Source organism: Chelon labrosus, assembly GCF_963514085.1.
Source record: "Chelon labrosus genome assembly, chromosome: 9".
In the NCBI taxonomy this organism is placed as follows: Eukaryota; Metazoa; Chordata; class Actinopteri; order Mugiliformes; family Mugilidae; genus Chelon; species Chelon labrosus.
This window is the reverse complement of record NC_140359.1, coordinates 20,471,290-20,493,146: the sequence shown is the minus strand read 5'-3', so window position 1 is coordinate 20,493,146 and position 21,857 is coordinate 20,471,290. Positions and strand designations below refer to the sequence as shown.

The 21,857-nt window shown below is 42.4% G+C and overlaps 3 protein-coding genes across 10 annotated transcripts; 1 reads left to right on the top strand and 2 right to left on the bottom strand.

The window, feature by feature from the left end:
• The first annotated feature begins 2,940 nt into the window (after positions 1 to 2,940).
• Positions 2,941 to 6,044, top strand: LOC311493353 (intracellular hyaluronan-binding protein 4-like). The gene is made up of 8 exons (XM_084551974.1): positions 2,941 to 3,175; positions 3,849 to 4,029; positions 4,243 to 4,383; positions 4,510 to 4,581; positions 4,671 to 4,751; positions 5,095 to 5,269; positions 5,526 to 5,717; positions 5,864 to 6,044. The coding sequence occupies exons 1-8, from the start codon at positions 2,944 to 2,946 to the stop codon at positions 5,927 to 5,929; spliced, it is 1,140 nt and encodes a 379-aa protein (XP_084408100.1). The 5' UTR covers positions 2,941 to 2,943; the 3' UTR covers positions 5,930 to 6,044.
• Positions 6,045 to 6,775: 731 nt separating this feature from the next.
• On the bottom strand, positions 6,776 to 17,427 carry cdc14b (cell division cycle 14B). Of its 8 annotated transcripts, none has more exons than XM_084551969.1 (16): positions 17,150 to 17,423; positions 15,801 to 15,891; positions 15,015 to 15,090; positions 14,365 to 14,457; positions 14,152 to 14,228; positions 13,896 to 13,962; positions 13,657 to 13,807; positions 13,341 to 13,571; positions 13,114 to 13,252; positions 12,679 to 12,844; positions 12,500 to 12,597; positions 8,682 to 8,729; positions 8,477 to 8,599; positions 8,033 to 8,201; positions 7,091 to 7,156; positions 6,776 to 6,995 (listed from the first exon to the last, which is right to left on the bottom strand). In XM_084551969.1, exons 1-15 carry the CDS (start codon positions 17,256 to 17,258, stop codon positions 7,133 to 7,135), a joined length of 1,662 nt encoding a protein of 553 aa, XP_084408095.1. In that variant the 5' UTR covers positions 17,259 to 17,423; the 3' UTR covers positions 6,776 to 6,995; positions 7,091 to 7,132. The 8 variants fall into 8 exon arrangements, with proteins under 8 accessions (XP_084408095.1, XP_084408094.1, XP_084408098.1 ...); XM_084551968.1 differs by having other exon boundaries at positions 8,477 to 8,602; positions 17,150 to 17,422; XM_084551972.1 differs by lacking the exon at positions 17,150 to 17,423 and adding an exon at positions 16,066 to 16,393 and having other exon boundaries at positions 8,477 to 8,602.
• Positions 17,428 to 17,680: 253 nt separating this feature from the next.
• On the bottom strand, positions 17,681 to 20,680 carry prxl2c (peroxiredoxin like 2C). Its single transcript, XM_084550825.1, has 6 exons — positions 20,438 to 20,680; positions 20,078 to 20,146; positions 19,876 to 19,929; positions 19,076 to 19,181; positions 18,840 to 18,974; positions 17,681 to 18,754 (listed from the first exon to the last, which is right to left on the bottom strand). The coding sequence occupies exons 1-6, from the start codon at positions 20,618 to 20,620 to the stop codon at positions 18,624 to 18,626; spliced, it is 678 nt and encodes a 225-aa protein (XP_084406951.1). The 5' UTR covers positions 20,621 to 20,680; the 3' UTR covers positions 17,681 to 18,623.
• Between the last annotated feature and the right edge of the window lie 1,177 nt (positions 20,681 to 21,857).

Below are 21,857 nucleotides of genomic sequence, written 5' to 3'. Positions count from 1 at the left end.
TGACACGTTAGAATTGTAGTTTCTATTCTTACCAATAGATGATGCTAAGTTTCATCATATAAAATAACTGATTCATTCAGCAAGTGAGAGCTCAGGTTTGCAACTTTGAACTACTTTAATTTCATTGCTAGAATACGTGGATATGTGTATAACAATGGTTGTTTTATACATTTCAGCTGATAATTTATCTTATATTGGTCCAGGGAGGGAAGATGCTGAGGTTCCATGTGAAACCATGTAAATTATTTAGTTGTGTCAATTCAGACGTGCACAGTTTAGTGCAAGCTGTGCATAAAGTGAATGAAAATATGGATACTTTAATGGAATATCCCTCAGATTGTTGCATGATATCTGAGGGGTATATATATAGTTAATATACGACTGCATTAACAGAAATACTGATTAATGTATCTGCACGTTGATTATAAATCAAATAGTGTTGTTCTGTTATATAATGGTAAATACTGGCTGGTGTGCAGACATCCAAGGTAAACTTCAAAGAGTCATGTGCACAGTGTAGAAACATGTTTCCCTGTACAATGAAATTCTTATTTTGCCATCCACCCAAATATCTAGTAATATAAAAAAAAACTTAGAAATAGAATATAAAAGATACATATAATACAAAAATATAAAATAACTAGTGCAAATGTAAACAATGAACTGAAAAATGTAAACAGAAGCTGAAAAAGTGAACAGTGCATTGTATGGCATAAAGTAGTCCATGATTTTAGTCTATGATTCTAGACAGTCAGTTGTTGGAGGAGTCTGAGTAGAGGAGAAGAAGGTCTTCTTCAGTCTCCAGGTCCTACATTTCACACTCCTGTACCTCCGTCCTGAGGGTAGGAGTGTGAACAGTCCGTGTTGGAGGTGGGCGGGGTCCTTAGTGATGGAGGGAGCTCTGTGGAGATGGGAGAGGAATCCTGGTGATCCTCTCAGCAGTCTTCACCATTCTCTGCAATCACTAAAGACAGTTAAACAGTATGACAGAACGTGAGTTTGGATGACTTTTCTGCACAAAGAGTATACATATATCAAGTCAAATACAAATAGGGAAAATAACAAAAGCTAGAAAGTAAGCTCACATTTCAATGCATCCAAAAAGGTTAAAGTTTTCAGGATTCTTTTTGCATGAGCAGTACACACTCACATAACCTCCCCTGCTATAGACTCCTTCCCTGTGCACAGAGAAGCAGGCAGGAAGAGGAATGATTGCCATTATGTCATCTCTCTTGGCTGATTAGTTCATGACAGCTTCTGGGTGTTGATTTGAGTTTACATAACTCCATCAACTAGCGTGAGGTAAGTTTGATTATTTCTACAGTTCTGTTGGCCACAAAAGAAATTATAACGGCATGATTATGACTCTAGCCCACTCAGGACTACAGTGAAGTCTGACGGAGAGGGAGTGTTACCTCTGTTTGAATCAAGAGAGCCCGCTGGGATCCTGTTAGGGCTGCAGATAATTCCACATGGGGGTAAGGAGAGAGGTTTCAAGGGAGCTACTCGTGAATAGACCATCACCAAGGAAAGCACAGAAAGGATCCATCCATCCTTTTCTCTCTTGAACTGGAGTTGCCACTACCACTGTAGTGAACAATAATAAGAATAAGAATAAGAATAAGAAAGTAAGGGGCATCAGGACACACAAAAAAAATATTTATTCATTTATTTAAATTAAGGATGCCTCTGGCCCTTTAATAGAAAAAATAGAAAACTGGCACACCTGCTTTGGTTTGTCAAGTTTTGCTGCAAGGTGTTAACATTTCTACTACTCTCCCAGGATATGAAGAGCCACTTTCAGCTACAGGTACCATAAATTAGAAGAGAATATAAACATAAACAACACTTCACTGATGTACAGTTGGAAAAATAAAAATAGAAATTAGCTTTGCGACTGAATTTATGGGGTAACGACTTAGCCTGCTAGCTAAGACGAGCTAGCTAAGACGAGCTAGCTATAGACGAGCTAGCTAAGACAAGCTAGCTAACCTGACTGTCAAAGAATACAAATAAGAGTGACGGAGACCACTACGCTAGGTTGCCATTGAGCTTTTAAATTGTATTAATTCAGTTTAAGCTAACTGTATGATTATATCAATTTAACCTGTGTGTATATTTTTGTTTCTGTAAAACAGAAATAATTTATTAACCCCTAACCGTTATGGCTAACTGCCATCGGCTGTAAGCTATGTGGCTAACAATAAAATCGTTTAAAATTGTGTCTCAGTTCATGTAAAACACCAATATTCACCCAATATTTAAAGTTAATGGACAAACTTGAGATATTTGTTTCAGCTTTTAATGGTTTTTTTAATCTTTAATGACCAACCATTTTGAAAAAAAAAAATAATGGCTAGGCTAATATAGTTTACGTTAGCATTGGTGTAGGGTTAGTTTTAAAATAGCAACAAACGTTTATTTAGCTCATAAATTGACAGGGGTATCCCTTGAATCTTATATATTTATTTGTCAAAGTTTCTTTTTTCATTATAAATACATTTCCCCTTTGCCTTCAGTCGCTATGCCAATTTGAGTGGCACAATCTGACTAAGCAATAATATAATCCTCCTCCACCACCACCACCACCACCAGCAGCAGTAGCTCTCTGACCGGGGCCTTGTGCCAAGAAGCCCATGCAATGAATATTGATTAGTGATGAGCACAGAGGCGTGGTGTCGCTGCTCTCCACACCTGCAAACATTTAAAAGTGGCGACAAACTCCTGCGTGCGTTTTGTTGGATGTTCACTGGGGCATTAGAGTATCACCCGCAGCTATTTTCTCTTGTAGCTGTCGCGGAAAACGGTGCTGTCTCGGTTTCTGACTTTGCTATTTAGCTTTTACACGATATGTGTTCTCATCTTGAGGAGGGAACCAGCATTTGAACTTTTTTTTCTTTCTCCCCCCCTCCCCTTGTCTGTTCATCACACACACAGGCTAAAATGTTGCCGGACGCATACGGGTGCGTTGTGGCAAACCGGTTCGGGGATCTCCTGGATGACGAGGCGGATCCTTTCGACTTGATCGGCGAAGTGCAAACGGAGAAGGAGAAAAAGAAGAAGAAGAAGCAGGACGAGGAGGAGAAGAAAGGCAAGCAGAAAAAACCTGGTCAGAAAGAATCCCAGAAGGAGAGGCGCGTCCGAGCCGGGTCTGATGTTCAAGAACCGTTTCCAGGTAAGCTAAAGGCTCGTCTGCGTTACCTCCACCCGGTTCTAGCAGCCGCTGTTATTTTCTAGACTGGCTACTCCAGCCAAGACTGACCCGTTTGCCTCGGCTTTGTCAGCTGCTAATGATGCAAGGTCAGCGAGGCTGCAGGGCACATGTGCATGCTGTCAGCGTGGGGTTTCCAGGTAGCTTTTTGTTGCCCCACTGTTCTGTGTGGGGTTTGTCTGGATACATATTACACCCCACTGGTTTTGTTTAAATCGATGAATCACTTCAAGACGAGTCTTGAAATAAATCTGCAAAAACATTTTCCTTTTTTAGATTGAAAATCATCAATATTTGAGAGTGTTTTGAGTTTTTATGGTCACATGAGCTACCCCTTAGTGTATAAAGATGCACTTTTTTGTTGACTATGATGTCAAATTCTTGTGTCAGAGGGTGCTAACGGAGAAAATGATGGCAAAAAACTAAACAAAATGACAATATACGCTTTTATAAAATATAAGACATATGCAAAATGGCTGAACCAGTGTCTGATGGACTGGTCAACTTTGCACGTGGTACCTGGTTTTAGCTGCAGTGAAGAGTCGTGCACCAGGCATTGCACTACTTGTTAACAAATTAGTGGTCTCGCAGATTGATATTGTCAAATGACAATGACTACTTCACTTTGGGCACACAGTCCGTAAGCAGCAGCAGCCGCCACAGCAGCCGCCACAGCAGCAGCAGCAGCATGCACGCTCTACATCAGCGATTGAGAGCAGAGAAGACAGAGAGGAGGCCCAGAGGGGCATGAAGAGAGCTTCTGCTGTGCAGCGTAGGATCAACCGAGAGGAGAACACACCAGAATTTCCTGCCCCAAAGTATGTATCCTCATAAGCTGTAGCTAAAGGAAAGTTGTGCAGTTTTGGTCTAGTAACCTATTAAAACACATGCTAGCCATTGTTTTCTTTTTTAGCCTAAACCATACTCATGTACAGCAAATGTTGATAATGTAATGTCACCTGTCTATAACAACCGTCCCACCAGTGGGGTTTGAAATACAGGGACTGAGTCTTAATCTCATTGGTTGCCAGACCTTATTATGATGCAGACACCGAGTCCAGGGGCAGAGGTGGATTCAGAGGTAGGAGAGGATCAAGAGGTGGAGGATTCACAAGAAACCAGGACAACTTCAATCTGAGAGGCAAAAGGGAATATGATCGACACAATGGAACGTAAGCCTTTTTACTCCTGTAACCATCCTAATTAAAAAGTGTAATTTTTTTTTTCCATTTTTCAAATAATGATATACCAACCGTTTTATAATAAATCATCAGTCAATTGAAATGTAATTGTTATAGAGGTATCTCTCCTGAGGAAAAGAGAGGAGGCAGAGGACCTTGGAACTGGGGCTGTGTTAACGAAGCTTCGAGGTACGTCACCCTTCATTAATATAGATATGGAAACTTTTAAACATCAGTACAATAGAGACGTGTTACCGTTTGGCTCTGTCTTTGTAAAGTGAATTGATGGAGGTGAAAACCGATGCTCCAGTCAAATCTGAGGAGCCCCAAGGACCTGTGGAGGAAGAGGGTCTGAATCGGTGAGTGATATTAGTAATAAAGACAACGCCAAAGCCACATCTGGTTCACCTGCAAAGACTGACATCTGTCACACAGAAAGAAAAATTGTTTCCATGAACTGAAAAAAGGAATGAAATGCACCAAAAATGTTAAACGTTTGTTTTAAAGTTTAAATGTTTGTGAAAATTGCTAATTTTGTGTATTATGATACAACAAATATACATTTAATGAATCACCTTGATCCCAACAAAATTAAAATGAAATGTATTTTCATCTGCTAACAAGCTTTTATTTCATGGTCAGTGGGGAAATGTAGAATATGTTCTGACAGATGTAGCATTTTATTATTTATTAATATTATAGAGAAGCAGATGAGGAGGATGCAGAGATGGTGGTCCAGGTTGCTGTGGAGATGACCCTGGATGAGTGGAAAGCCCTGCAGGAGACGAGTCGCCCCAAAGCAGAGTTCAACATCCGCAAAGGAGAGGAAAAGATTCCCTCAAAAGCCAAGGTCATCCACCAGTCCAAGCACGTGGAGGTGAGAATGAAGAGAACATGATCCATGTTGTCGTGTGACCCAGGTTGGAATTTTTTTTTTCTGGCTGTATTATGTGGTATTGCAGACCAGTGTAGTGCGAAGGCTTGCTAAAGTGATTCAGCTTGTAGAGTTGATATTTTACTTACTTTTCACAAAATGCCACTAAGAAGACGCCTTTGCTTAACACTGGAACGGGGCTGTGATTATTTCAATTGTCCAAGTACGTTTTGGGTTCTCTATTGCTTCTCATGATCAGAACGTCAAGGCAACCATAGAGGATATAGAAGATGATGGGAACTTCCTTCGCAAGTCTGTGAATGATATCACCTCCCTCTTGGACATCAACTTCGGGAGTCTCGGACGTCCCAATCGCGGTGGCCGAGGAAGGGGAGCACGAGGTGGTCCAAGTAGTCGCCCAGAGAGAGTCTCCAAACCCATGCTGGAGAGGGTAAGTTCTCAGTTGATACAAAGGAGATAATTCGATGTCTGTATGACATGCGTCCACCATTTGAGCTTATATTTTCCCAAAGGGACTGTTTAAGAATTTGGTAAAAGCACAATTATAATCAAGGATTAATGTTGTTTTCCAATTAGGATGATGTCCTGGCGCCTAACATAGATGACCCTGAAGACTTTCCAGCACTGTCAGGTGGAAGATAAATTCACACCTCATTCACCTCCTGCTACAAAATGTGCTCAGTCATGTTTCTGCTGTTCTTGAGGTTTTGGGTTCATTGCACTGAAAGCACTGTTCAAATAAACGCTTTTGCAAGTTTATCGGTTTTGAAGGCCATTTCAACTAAAACAAATCATTTGGATTTCTAGTTAATAACCCAACTGTTCAGCCAAGTGTCTTTCTGTGACACAGTACTATGTTAAAGGCATCTTAGTATTAGAATACAGGACAAGGACTCGCGTGCGTATCGGGGAGTACATTTATTTAAAAAGATATGCTTCAAGCAAATGTCTTTAGAGGATTATGAACACGAGGCCCCATTAGGACCATAGAATGATTCTAACGGAGTACAAAATATTTACAAAATACAAACTGAGTATATCAAATGTTATATTTACAGTCTTGAAATACAGGAGCTGAAAGCGTGACAAGTACAGTAAATGACAAGCCAGACACCGAGAATGGAGGAATACATGTGCACAGTACTGTATATTGTGATGGAATTCTTCCCTATAGACTCATTTTTGATATTTCAACTACATTCAAGGGAAAAAAAAACCTACCTATGTGCCCTTCAAAGTGAAGAGGCCAAGAGCAGTTTCTATTCCAAACATCTGGAAAGTTCCATCAACAAATCTAATCGTGAATCCTTCCAGTTTACAAACCAGAATATATGTTGCACAGTGCTCATTTCGGAGGGAATTTCTTTGACTCAGACATTCACATGCCAGTCTGACGTCTGCTACTGCATGCTTCGATAAGTAGGTAAACAACCAGGCAATGAATAAAACTGTTACATGATGCAGCGATTTAAAAAAAAAAATATATAAAAACCAAAGTGCCTTACGGGTAAAATAACTTGTAATCAAATCTAAAATGATTTCCGTGCCACATCACATTGGTTAAAGTTTGTTCTATCCCCGTTTCCCCCCCCTCAAAATTAAAAAATACTGAAAGACTAGTACAAGGTGTATAGAAGTGGGACATCCTCAGTTTCCAGATCCACAGGCTCACCGCAGTAGAGGAGCTCTAGCTTTGGGTATGGAGTGACTGTAAAAGAAAAAAAACATTAACAGAAATTATTGTATGCTTTTAATACCATTTAATAAACAGTAAATGTAAGAAAGAAAAGTAGAGACAGATACCATAGCCTGGAAAGTCTAACTGATTGCAAAGAGCTGCGAGCTTTACGCCTTCTGGAGACTGTGCGCCTGTTGCATGAAAGAAATGTGAAAGTGAAGGGAGATAAATATTACAGGTTAGCACCAGTAAAGGATGCAGACGCTTTAGAGCGGTGGCGACAGATCACATGGTGAGCAGCAGAGTCCAGAGAAGCTATAGCCAGTCATAGTCTGAAATATACACTGTTCTTAGAGAACATGCAAGGAAAGATGCTGGAGGAAGCAGCAGAGTTAAACGGCGTCCTGACAGTGGTACATGAGCAGGGTCAGATTTACTACATTAGTCCTGGACAATGTCAGGCTTGTTATGTTAGTACAACATCTGATTAAAGAATTTAGGCTGGGTTACACTATCAGCACCAAATCAATTATTTTTATTTCAATCAATGTAACTTAATGACTGAAGCATGATTGAGCCAATATTTTTCATAGCTGATAAAAAGGAAAGTAATTTGTTCTCTGAAAGCAGTTCTTTATTCTTATTCAGACCGCAACCGATGCCGCTGTAAGATCTAAACCAAATTAAAATAAATTGTTGACAAACCAGTTGTGTTTTATTAAACTGCTGATGCAGCCCAGCCTAAGCACATTAAGTGTCTACACCAGAACCACTGTCGTGAACGTTAAAAGGAGAAAGAGAGTGTGTGATGAGCCTCTGGGTTTTGGCTGGATTTACACAAGCACCAAGGAGCCAGTTTTTCTCTTTGCTCTACGGATCATCCAATGGCTGCCAAAATCAGAAAGAGTTTGTTTTTCAAACTTAGCTCTTCCCAGTTTGGACAAACACAGCAGAGATCTACGTATCATTTACAAAAAAAAAAAAAAAAGACAGAACCAAAACATTTTGTGTGCAAATGCAGCCCAAGTCTCCAACATGGCTTTCTGAGTGTGTCTGAGGGAGCTTGCCTGCAGGTGGACCTGTGCCATGTTTAAGTTGATGAGAGTGCCTGTGTTGGGTGTGACACTGGCCGTGTCTCTATGGCTGCCACACGGCTCACAACACATTGGGTCTCTGTCGCCAGCAGCGACATGCAAGTTGCCTAGGGACCTGACCAGTCTGGTGTGGCACAGGGAGCTGGCAGAGAGAAGGGAAGCTGTTAATTTACTCCATGAGTGGCTATAGCGTCTTGGTTGCTTTTCAACTGTATGTGTCAGTGCCACATAAACACGTCAAAACACATGTATTCATCTCTGTATCAACACAACACTGTTCTCAATTATGTAACAAACGACTCAAGACTATTATTTACACTCAAGCTTCTTAGAAAGCTTTCAGCAATAAAACAAAAACTTGTGATGTGTATCTGTGTGTGCAATATTGACCCTTTTAGTGCAAATCTGGCTACCGACCTTCCTCTTATGCCGTTGGCTGGCAGTGAGGTTCTGGTTCTCTTCCTGCTGTCCGAGTGGTCAGACAGAGCCAAGGGGCTGACGCCGCTCTTGCAACTCTGAACGCTGGCCTGCAAGATGACCCTGCTGCAGAGGAAACAAATGTCATTCATTAGCCGAGGCATGTTTTATGTCGGCGTGTAGATTTGCATGCCGCACGCATTACCTCAGGGACTGTGATGATGACCGGGTGTGTATCTTATTCTCCTCTTGTCTGTGAAAACAAAGCAGCGTGTTGGTAAAACAAATTTGAACATTCGCCACACTGAGAGACACGACGGAGTGGAGGCAGAAGAGGAGAAGATTTCATGGAAATGGGCAAGAGGAATTTGACAATAAATGGGATAGCTTTAGATTTGTGTAGATCATAATAGCATTCAACAGCCAGGTAGGATTAGTAAAGCCAAGTACCAGAAATAGCCACGTGGTGGTGCTAAAGAACTTCAAGGGACTTTTCCATTTTTGATCAAGATGGCTTAACTGTCTGGCAAGGTTTACATTTCCAGTCCACACAGTAATCAGTAAAGCATGAAAAGATGATGGGAATGACAAAAAATAATCACGTATAGAAAACGATGACATGGCAGGAGCCTCTGATGTTGCTGATCTTAAAAAAAAATAAAAAAATAAAAAGGCTCTGCTCATCGGCTTTACGTTTACTGCATTTACAGAAAGAACAAAGTGACAAGAGGATGATTTTGAACAAATTTCTGATTGGGAATTTGGGAATTGAAAAAGAGACCAGGGGCTCACTTACAGCATTCTCAGTTAGAGCTCCAGAAGGGGGGGCAGGGCGGGTTTTTGGGGGGCTGACGGGCGGCAGAACTCATTGAAATCCTAACCCGTCTATACAGAAATGCAGGATGGAAGAAGGGAAGCCATACACAATCCACCACAGGGCAAGGCTACACAGGGAGGAGAGCAGCATGGCTACCAGCCATCTGAAAGGAGGACAAATCCAACAACAAGAGCAAATGGAAAAAAAGGGGAAATAAAGGAAGGAGAGACAAGAGACGTCTGGGCAGGACACAAAGCCTCTGATGTTCTGCTTTTCCACCGGGACTGGATTAGATGAAACACCTTTCATAGAGCCGTGTATCCAGCAGTGTCAGACGGCAAGTTTTTATTCTTCACTTGCTCTGATGTGTCAGCAGTCTGTCTCGTATACAGAACGTGAACAATGTAGAAAGACGAAGCAGAATTTGGATTATCTATGATACAAAGCATTATTGACAATGCTGAGAAATAAGTATGACGCAGGGCAGGCTATTTAGAGTTAACAAAAAAATCTGACACTAATATCAGTTGATATATGCCTTAATTATCTACTGTCGTATTTAGTTCCACGGAAACAAACCGTTTCCGAAGACCCTGACAGAGACAGAAACCTGAAGGAGTACACAAAGCTCAGATGATAAATGTACACTGATCCAGTCTCAAAAGCCATGGAAAAAAACAACAACGGGCAATTGACAATGATCCCGGCCCAACATTAATTATATGTTAGACACAAACACAGATTGAACAAGAGGCGTGTGCGGGCGTGCATGTCCAGGGGTTTCCATGCCTGTTGCCATGCATGAAAAAGGCAGAGAGGATGAAGAAAAGTTTTGATAACCGTTTTTCTAATCCGAGCCCCTGGGACTCCAACATGCACTTCAGTGTTGCATAATAAAATAAACAGTGGAGCCAGATGGTGAAGTTCAGCTGGAAAGACGTTTGTGTAGCAACACATACAGCGCACGGCCTGAAGTGCAAGCAAATCTTCCTCCTGCCTCAACTCCCCATCTCCCAACTGGCTAGAACGTCACATGTGGTGTTTTGTAATCCTTTAAAGTCGGAATGAACGACAATATATCCCAAAGCCGCAAATTAAACTCGCACAACACCTCAGTCACAGATCAATTTAATACCAAAGAGCTACTGGCAATATTAAAAAAAATAACCTGCAGCTAAAATGGTTGTCAGCTGCTTTATCAAGGACGTGCTCATTGCAGAGGAGACCGAAGGCCAAAGTTTCCCCTGCTAGTTTTCTTGCAAAGTCAGTAGTGTAAGCCAAGCACTAAAACATTTAATTCAACTAATCCAGCTCTGATTCAAAGCTGCGATTAGTTGAATAATTGGTGCTGTTGTTAACCGGTACAGTGGGCTCAGCTCGAGAGGTTTATTTTCACTCAGAGGATATCTCGGATATGCCCTGATATCAAAGCAGAACAGCTCAGTGTGTCCATGAGGCAGACAATGAAAGGCATGTAAACGTAATGCATCCACTAAGTGCATATCCACTTCACACCATAGTCATCCAAACAAAATAAAAAAAAAATAAACAAAAAAGAGAAAAAGAACAACTTCATGTCAGCCATACCGTTTAGCCATACCATTCACTGGCATAGCAACCATGTCTATAGGAAGAGGGTGTCGGCTAAAAAGGAAGTGACGTGCACTTACCTCCATCATACAAAACCTCACTTCCTCTCTCTGTTTTTCCTCTCCCCCACTCTTTCTTTGCCTCTTTCTTTCTCTCTCTCTCTCTCTGCTTCTATCTTTTGAACGGCAGGCAACACATCGGCCACACCGTGCCCATGAGGCTGCAGCAGAACGCTACCACCTGCCTGACATGGGACAACAAAAAGCCAAAGCCGCATGGGTACATTGGCAGAGGCCGGTCAACCATCCTCAGCCATGCTGACACCCTACCAGAGCTTGACTGATTGACGTGGACTCAAAAGAGGGGTACTGTAGACGGAGAAACATGGAAGCAATTAAGAATACTTGAGATTCTTCCTGATCGGTAGAGTGTTAGCATTAGCGCTTTAGCTCCTCACAAGGCTTCCATAGAGCTAGCTAGTCACATATAAGATGTCCAGCTGTGTCGCACACACAAAACGTACCAGAAACAAAATTATGTCAACGTGCCATGGTATTTTTTTTTTTTTCATTTAATTGCGGTTTTGTTTAAAGTATTTGAAGTTTCTCATGTGTTTGACATTTCCAAGATCAGCCAATTTCAGGATTAACAACTGTCAAGCTGCAAGTACACACACAGTGTCCATTATATGCTCTCACATCAAGTGTGCAGCATCGGTTTTCCAGCGACTGTACGTCTTTGCCTTCACTGCCCCGTGGCTTGAAATCAGTTTAGATTCAAAGTGCGACCTCCTGTCTTCCTAGAAAGTCCTGAACTGTGTCAACACTCTAGCTACTTGAATTCTCTACAGCAATGTGATAAAAAGTTTCCCACTCACTAAATGAAAAGCCAAATTCCCTCAACTGGACACTGTGACATGAGAACCCAGTGACTAGCAAGCTCTATACCGATTTGGCTTAGGAATGTTTTCCCTTGATCTCAGATTTATTTTTAAGATGCAAAGATACCGATGATCAATCCTGCAGGAAAACAATCTCAAAGATTATAGCTTTAAAGTCCCACTGTGCCTTTCTACATGCAGCACTCGAACGTTTTTTCCCTTTTCGGTAAAAGTGCGTATCAAATAACTAAATCCAGCCCTCCAAACAACATTTACTCTGTCTTAATATCTGAGCTGCCAATTTCCTTGACTTATTCATCATAATTACTCGTCTACATCTGGCAGCATTTCATTCAAATACCCCAAAGGGGGAAAAAAAAAAGATGAATACTGCCATGCTCCTTATTTATTTATTACTCCATATATTAATAATATTAGGATATAACTGCATGGTGTGCATAAAGGTCAACACCCTAACAGGTTAGGCATGCCTGACTCAAGAGGACAGCTGACCATCCTGACTATACACACAAAGAGGGCTCACTAAAAGAAGTGATAAATGTAACATAAATATCCTATGCGGTCCTGGTCATTTGTTACTTATGATTTGAAAAAACAACTCTGTTCACGTGTAGTGATCCGAGAGACTCACAAAAGGAGGAAACCACTCATCTGACAGTTGTACAACACGCTGGTGTGATGCATGATGAGGCTTGCAGACCGCCTGGATACTTACGATAACGAGCCTGTAGACGATCGGGCCTGCCTCTTGCTCTTCAGGGCCCGGAGTTTATCACCCTGAGTGAGGCCGTTCCTCTCCTCTTCATCGTTGTACTGCGAAACAGAGACAGAGCATTGAACACACAAAGCGCTCATGTCCTTGGGCTGCGACTTGGCGGGCCACTTCAGACTCACCAGTTCCATTTCCTCTTTCTTGGATGCCCTGTTTTTGTTGCTCCCGTTGATGGTTATGTCATCCACCCCAGACAGGATCCTGGTCACGGCCATCTTTCCGTTCTCTCGCTCATTTAGCATCTTCTCCCGGAAAACATCTCCTTCTGCCCACAGACTATTCTGCTTCCTGGGATTTCAGCAAACCACAAAATTAACTTGTTTTTCCTCGATAAAGCCACAACCCACCCAGTTACAATTAATATTTTAAAAACTTGCCCACACGTGAAAACTCTATGATACAGTCAAACCTGATCAAATCATGCCAACGTAGACCTGATTAGGCAAGTTTGTAACAGACAAAGGCTGCAGAATTTAACTCTAGCCGGTGCTTGTTTAATTTGAGATCGTTTAACAGTACAGTAACATTTTAAAAACCCCATTTAAGCAAACACCTACTCTTCAACGAAGTTCTGCTGAGGCCCAATGACGGACCCTGGTCGGCAGATCCGTATCCATGCAATGGCCTCTGCTGCAGTGAGGCTGTAATGCTTCATCATGTAGCAGCCAATCAGAGTACCAGTCCTCCCCAGACCAGCTAAAACAAAAGCAGTAGGACATTAGTTTCTGCATTTAACAGCATACTGAGCAGAGCCAACATAGCGACAAGCTTAAGGATATCTTACCTTTGCAGTGGACAGCGATGGCCCCTTCTGCATTCTCACAGATGTTGAGGAACTTCCTGACGATGGAGTCATTCGGTGTACTCCCGTCCACAAAGAACAGGTCATGGTGTTCAAAGCCGGAGTCCGTAAAGCGCCGAGCGTCATACATCTTCTTGTTGAGCCTGATGACGGTGGTGATGTTGTGCTTCCTGAAGTACGGGATGTAGGCCTCAGGAGCATGCAGAGGGTAACCTTAAGCCAAGGAGGAAACCGGTCTGGTGAGTTCAGAGAACGCTAAAACGACGTAAGGGAAATTCCTTTAATGCACTGCGGTTACCGTTCTCGATTTTGCTCTTCGGATGAGGCCCGCTGAAAGCAAGGAACTTCCCTGGAATGATCCAGTTCAAGTCTCCATTTTCTGCTCTCTCATAGTGCTCGTACTCCTCCACGTCAAAGTTGGAGAAGTCGAGCCAGCCGTACTGCAGAGCCTAACGGGCGGTTGAAAGGGAAATAACTTGATTAGGAGCACGGCAGCACAGGACATAAAAATAAATTAGGCTTTAGATGATCGCATACTTTGTGAACCCCGCGGAGGCAGTCGAGGATGTTCAGATTGTACATGCAGGTTCCAAATGAAGCATCTCTGCAAAACATAAAAACACATTCATGGTCTTTATCTGCACACATTTCATTAAAGCATTCGTTAACTCTTCAGACTATACTGCACACAGGACAACACTGCAGTACTTAACGAGATCAGTACACGCTGTACAGCTTACGTTCGTCTGTGCCAACATAACATGCTGTACAAACTGTGTTGTTGAACCATTACCTGAATGGTATATATGTGGAATTCCTTGACACCAGCAGACTGTAGGCGTCCTCTGGCGTCATATTTAGATGCATGACCTTATGAAAAAAAAAAAAACAAGCAATCAATCAGCTCGTCTTGTATTACAGGCGGATTCAATTTCAGTCGGGCAATCAGAATAATGTTAGGTTGAATTAAAGTTCACAAGCTGTATTTAAAATACGTGCTACTTACTGCATATGCGCCTATTAAGTAGGCAGCATTGGCTTGTTTCTTCTGATCTCCACAGGTATAGAATATGATCTTCTTCCTAGAGAGTGTAATGGACTGTGCAAAAACATTAAGAACAGCATGAAACGACTATAGATTTCTGTTAAAAAGGTTTCCTTCATTTGAAAAGCTCTGATGGTAAGATAGCGGACACTGCTAAATTAAAACGCAACTTCCTAAACAAAACAAAATGATTTTTCCTCTTAGAGATCCCTTCCGGCGATAATGAAAGATAGACTGACGTTATTGCAAAAATGCAACACGGTACGGTGGAGGAGTGAGGCTCAGACTGAGGCTGAAATATCACCATATAATACAGTTAATCACCTGTGTGCAAACATCAGCTGCCCAAATCAATGCCCACGAGGCTTTAGAGATCAAATTACATACAAATAAAGACAAAACTGCCCAGACAAAGAGGCACAGTGCTGACTAGAAGGGGCATAAATTAAGCAGTAAAACAGTCAAGTTGCGTGCAAAAAAAGAAAAAAAAAAAAAACTATTTTACTTTGTCCATCTACTGCAGGTATAAATAGATATTGATTGACCTGACATTTTCTCTCCCCCCATTCTCTCTTCCAGGAAGTGTAATTAAGAGAGGCGCTTTACTTTACCTTGAGCTTCTTCGTCAGCTTGCAACAGAAGCGATAAAACATGGCCAGGTTAAGGGGACCAAAGTCCGCATAGAAGCTGAGAGAGAGAGAGAGGGAGAGGGAGAAACAAAGAAAGAAAGAAAAAAAAAAAAAGGAGTGTGTCAGAGTGGCTATTTATGCAACCAGCCTTGTCCCTGGGGAGCTTTCACTAGATAGAATCAGCTACCTCACACCGACACAGTGAAATCACTGACGGAGCAAAGACTATATTTGGAAACATTTTTTTTTTTTTTTAATGCCGGAGCGGGTCAATCGGAACAGGACAAAAAAAGATGCAAAGATTTATTTTTGGACTAATGGCATAAAACTAAAAAAAAAAAAAAAAAAAAAAAAAAGGTTGTCCTCTCCTGCGGCCTATTCAATAACAACCCACTGACACAACTCTTGCAAGCTTTGAAACTGCTAATGCAGCTGCGGAAAAGTGCTTTTGTTTCTTTTATTTACCTTGCCTCAACCAGCAAGCAGCTTCCTTCTTGTAGCAAAAAAATAAATCCATTTCTTTATTACATAAAGCATTGCACCAGAATATTATTGATGAGCTCAACTCTTGCAATCAAAGCTAAAATCAGCGTAGTCACATAAAACAGAGGAGTACTTTTAGATGCAGGATGCAAATGATATCTTAAGGTGTGGACACTGACTGCAGGCTCATTTAAATAGACTTTTTATTGCACTTGGGAGAAGTGCATGGGCAAGGGGGCAAAGTTCACAAAAAAAAAAAAAAAACCCAACTGCAAACCAACTCACTTCTCATAGGCCAGCTCTTCGTCTATGCAGAAACAGTGTCTCTCGGTCGTGCTCTTGATCTTTTGCTGGAGTATGGCAAAATAGAGTTGATCTGGAGGAAAGAGGGAAGGGAAGAAAGAGGGAAGGAGGGGCGAAAGGGAAATAAAATAAAGAAGCAGTTACTTGAATTTGTCGCGCATATCCCCTTGACTCTAACGCAAACCAACCCCCCCTCCCACCTCTTTTCGTCAACAACTCATTTTAAGTATTTTTCTGCAAAACTTACCTTTGATGAACTCAACGCATCTCGGCGACACATCGTCTGCGGTCGTCTTGCTAACACTTTTAAACATGATGAGGTTTTTTTTTTTTTTTTTGCAGAGAAACGTGCGACGTGAATTTCTCTTCACGAGGATTCGCGCATGCCAAGGAGAAAAACAAAATTGCACGAATGCGGTGATTGGAGGTTTTAAAAGGCGAGTTAAAAGCGGTTATTTTAAAACCATAGCGCTGTGAGGAAGAAGAAATAATAATAATAATAAAAAACAAAAAACTTCTCGAGCTTGACTTTTGTTTTCAAAGAGCGGAAAGTCACCAGCCGTAAGTGGGTAGGGAAAAAGGAGGGTTTCGTGTGCAAGTGCGCACTCTGCTAAAAATGATCCCCCCGCGAGGCTCCTCCCCTGAGATTCTCCGCGGGGTCCCATTGGCTGGGCGGCAATCAGGGCGCCACGCAGTTGGAGGAATCGAATGTCAGTCAATGCCAGCCACGCCCCTTCCAGTTTAAAGTTCTCGTCGTGAGACACATGATAGGCCCCGGGATCTTTGCCCAAGCGGTTGCTAGGACGATCCGTCAGCCAATCAGATTTGTAATTTGGACTTCGACGGTCCTCCCCTCTATCATACTTGAGCCTCATCGATGTTATAAAGAAACCAGGAAACGCAAATATATAAAAGTCAACATCACATTGCACTGACACTGGTTTGAATATGACATTTTATGAGCAGTGGTGCATCACATCATTACTCTATAGATTTATATAAATCGCAAACAATAAGGATGGTGCAGACAATCATAAGTTATTGTGAATTTCCTTCAATTTAAATATTAGAATAAAACAATTAATGCGTATTTTTTCCCCCACACACAGATTGCAAGGGTAAGTTGACGCAACCCCAGTGCATTAGCGATAAAGGGACAGGCGGTGTCGCCATAGTGGGACAAAAAAGCTGGACAAATCAAAGACTTTCACACGCCCCTGGTCATTTAAAAAGGCATACGTGTGCGTGCGCAGTCGGCTGTGCGCGTCCCCCACATACGTGCCAACTAGGCTGAAAGTTGACGGGGGTTCAGTGTGCGGACCCTCTCTTACCTGTTATCTCAATGTAAATATCAGAGTTTGGCTCCGCCTCCGAGCTGCTGGGAGCTGCACAGCGCTTTTTCCTCGACTCGGCTCGTCTCCTCTCGCTCTTGCGCTTCATTTTCCCCTTCAGGGCTGCGCGGTGGACATTCCTGAACAGCTGCAGCAACAGACCTCGGGGCTCCTTCGCGGTGCGGCGGGCTCGTCCCCCCGTTTGTCAATATGGCATGCCCCTTCTCCTGGTGATCGGCGTGCGCAGGGCTATATGTGTCAGCCACCGAGGTACAGTCGCCTGCTCCAGCCTCTTTAGTTGTGGTGGTGGTGGTGGTGGTGACGTCTATGAGCAGGGGCAGGTTTCTGCTTTCTGAATCCCCTGCAAGTGACGTATCAGGATTAGATGTCCAGTGCCCACCCTTCACTGTTCAGTCGCTGCAGCTGGATAGACTGGTCCGTAGGCAAAGGTGCCAAACAGTTGGACACGACCACTCTGTGACCTTGCATTACACAGTGTAGGACGAGATAAATGCAGTCAAGAAATAATAATAAAACTTTATTTACAATATATTAAACACTCTGGGTGTCACGGATAATGCAGTAAAAACAGTGCATGAGCATCTTACTGCAAGTACGGGAACACAACTGTACAACAAAACAGAAAAATATAACATCGATGATAGAAAAAATATCAGATAATATGATCAAAAACATGTATGCATTCATAACCCTCTTGCACAACTCATGCATGCACCTTTCTACTTCAAGGACAGCTCTTTACAAAGTTTTCATTTAACTGGCTTATGAAATGCATATGGAATATCTGGAAAATATCATCTATAGTAAGGTGACCTTTACCCGTCTGAAAAAAAAAACCCTTCAGATCATCATATGAGTCATATTCATGTAAATCTGTAAACAGACGATCCTGCTCTATTGCTGCGTCGGCTAATAAGCGCTGCACTGACTGTTAACTCATTTACAGAAAACATCAGGTGATCAATACGTAGACTTCTGTTCACTGAGAGATAGAGAAGCCGCATTACCGGTACAGATTTGCTGAATAAAGGAAGCAAGGTCAGTAAAAGTCATGTCAGAGGAAGGACCCGACGTAGTGTCCCACAGGACGAGTAGAGGAGTGCTAAGACGTGCTAGCACTTCATAGTGGAAGAAGTCTGATGAATGAGATTTGAGGCAGTAACACAAGGGCATGTAAGAAGACACCCGGGGGAGTTTTGCTACTCTAAAAATGGACACGTGCACCAAATTACCCGCACCCAACCCAAGGAGAAGTAGAAGTCCAAAATTCGGGAACATGCTACACCCTCTGGTTTGCATCTTTGAGCCCTGATATAACACATAAAACAGCTGTTAAGATGATATTAATAAAGTATCTTCAACAGTGATCTCAGACTTTTAGACACCACTGTATAAACTGTAAACTGTTACAACAGTGGCGCGAAGTGAAGCCCACTTTCAGGCGGGCAGGTAGCTACACATGGATGATCTTTGGCTTATTGCTGAAGTCCAGGGTCTGTTGAACTCCGGCGAGCTGAAGGAGCCAGTTAATGGGCATGTGGTCCAGGCGGTTCATGTCGAAATGGGAAAAATGAACTTGAGAGCCTGCAGGGAGAAGAAATAGACCAAGAAAGATGGTGAAACTATGATATTTACACAGACGAAAGAAGAAAAATAAAGGACGGCTTACCAGGTCCCGCAATGATGGCTCCACCTTGCTGGTGTAGGTCACCCTGAAAGTCAAACGCAGGACTAGTCATGGCTCTCCATATACTCTTCAACTGGCCCACAAATATACCAGACTTCACATGAGGACTAGGCTGCGCTGAGTACACAAATACATACACATGCAAGCTCTCGTTAGTCACCATCGCAAAAAGGAAGCTGCCTCATACTGCAGGAAGTTTGCAGCAACATATTGCATACCAGATTCACTATATGTCTCTTCTCTCTTCATCCCGAGCTTTTGGTAGATGCATCTCTCCGGGTCCACGTATATTTCATATGGGTACCCCGTCAGCAAGCAGAATGGCTAGATGAGAGTCAGAGGGACAGGTTTCAGGTTTATTTTCTATTAGGAATCAAAAGATACAGAAGATATTGTTTCAGCAGGGTATATTAAAAAAACTATTAATAACATCCATTAATAAGAAATAAAAACTCAAATCAAGAGGGAACCATCTCTTCTGATCTCGCAGAAAAGATGAGATCAGAAGAGATGATATACACCGATCAGCCATAACATTATGACCACCTTCCTAATATTGTGTATGTCTCCCTTGTGCCTCCAAAACAGTTGTGACTCATCAGAGAAAGGACATGGGCCTTCTGAGGGTGTCCTGTGGTGTCTGGTAACAGGATGTTGTTAGTGGGGGGCCTTTGGGTCCTGTGGGTTGAGGGGAGGGGCCTCTGTGGATCAGACTTATTCCAGTGCATCCCATAGATAATACTATACTTTCTTAGAGTTGTTCCTAAACTGTTTTTGTGTGTGTGTCTATGTCAGGCTGCATCCTGCTGGGGATGGCTGCTGCCATCAAGGAGTGTCACTGCTATGGGGTGGGGGGTGCCTGTTCTGGTGAGTGGTACATGTCTAACATCCACACCAATGCCAGGTCCAAAAAATTCCCAGCAGAACATTGCATGGTCAATGGTATTTACTTCTAATGTCAGTGGTTTTAATGCTGTGGCTGATCGGTGTATATATTTATATTGAGAAAATAAAATACCTCTATATGTTGATGGGCAGACTGGCCAATCACAACCAGTCTAATGTCAGCTTCCTTAAACACACAGAGAAGACAGGATTTGTCACAACTTAAAATTTAGATGACTCCTCATCTCAGTACACCTGCACAATTTTATATTTTGCTGTAATTTCTTTTTCAAATGTGCAGCTCTGTTGTTACTTCCCTGCATGTGAAGACTTACCTGCAGGGCTTCTCTTGGTATTTTGCTCAAATCGTCCACATACTCTTTACAGCTGTAGCACAAGAAATTCTGCAAAGACATATAGTAAATATATATATTAACAGTGTATAATTGTTAAAGATCCACCTCACATCTTGCACCTATAACTCTGATCAATCTGTCTTCACCTATAGACGTGATCTCTCCATTCGTCTTCTTCCACCTATAGCATGCGAAAGTTGGGAGAGGACTCACCTGGAGATACTTTCACCACCTTTTATAGGCTCGATCTACTTTACTCGAAACTCCAAACCAGCTTACGGACGTATATTCGTGCGGGGGTAGCCTAAAATTAATCAGAAGAACAAAAGTTTTTCCTACCCGCACGAAAATTATGACCGATTTCCTGTCCTGATACACCGTCTTGAACGGAATGGGGACTCCGTGCCTGTCGTATATCAAACAGTCCTCGACATCTTTGAGGTGGATATCCGCAGAGATGGACCCCGTTTCTCGGCTTTCTTTGGTCACTTGTCGAGTTATTGGTAAAACTGCTCCAGCCATTTTTTTTCTCGAGACTTCCGAATTCGCCTGCGCTATTTTAGGAGATGTCGTTCAGCCTGGAGGAGCTGGTGGCTGGAAATTCACGCCCATGTGCTGAGAGAGTTCCCCCTCCTCTCTCTCCCTCCCTCTCTCCCTCGTCTCTCTCCCTACCTCTCTCCCACTCTTCTCTCTCAAATTTGCACGTATTACTACGTTATGGGGACAAATTTGTCCTTGTTGGGGCCTTTTTTGCTGATCCATGCAACTTTTTTACGGTAAACGGTTGAAGTGGTTAGATTAGATTAGATTAGATTAAATAGATACTTTATTTATCCCATGGGAAATTCGGTGTCCAGTAGCTTCATCATAAAGATATTTAAGTTATATAATAATATGAATGTATAATGCAGTATAAAACTCCTCTGACTTCCTCCCACCGTCCAAAAACATGCTTGTTAGGTTCATTAGTGATTTTAAATTTTCCATAGGTGTGATAGTGAGTGTGAATGGCTGTCTGTCTCTCTGTGTTAGCCCTGAGATAGACTGGAGACCTGTCCCGGATGTACCCCGCCTCTTGCCCGATGACAGCTGGGATAGGCTCCAGTCCCCCGCCCTGCAATCCTTCACAAGCGGTTACAGAAGATGAATGAATGAATGAATGAATGAATATAATGCTGTGTAAATATATAAAGTATTTGCAGCAATGACCAAAGTCCACTTGTTCGCCCTCCTCAGTCTGTCCGTGGAGCAAGACAGAGACAGCCGCCTGTCACTGAACGAGCTTCTCTGTCTGACTATGGTGTCGAGTAGAGGGTGGTGGACATTGTTCATGATGGACCGGAAGTTTGTTCAAGGTCCTTGCCTCTGCCACCAACGTCAGGGACTCCATCTCTGCCCCCACCACACAGCCTGCCTTCTGTATCAGTTTGTCCAACCGCAAAGTGCCCTTCCTCTTAGTGCCGCCTCCCCATAGAAGAGGGCACTGGCAACGAAAGTCTGACAGGGAATTCATTAAGTCAATGGACCCTTTTCATAAAGAACAAGAAAGTTTTTCCACAGTTCCTCACATTTAATCCTCGCTAACATTCACTGCCTTATGTCTATTTATAATCACTACTTTTTTTTAAAGAATGTGAAATATCATAATAATAGTTGAAAGATTTCTTTATGTCATCACATTCCCAGTGGGTCAGAGGTTTATATACACTTCACTAGTATTTAGTAGCACTGTCATTAAATTGCTTAACTAGGGTCAAAT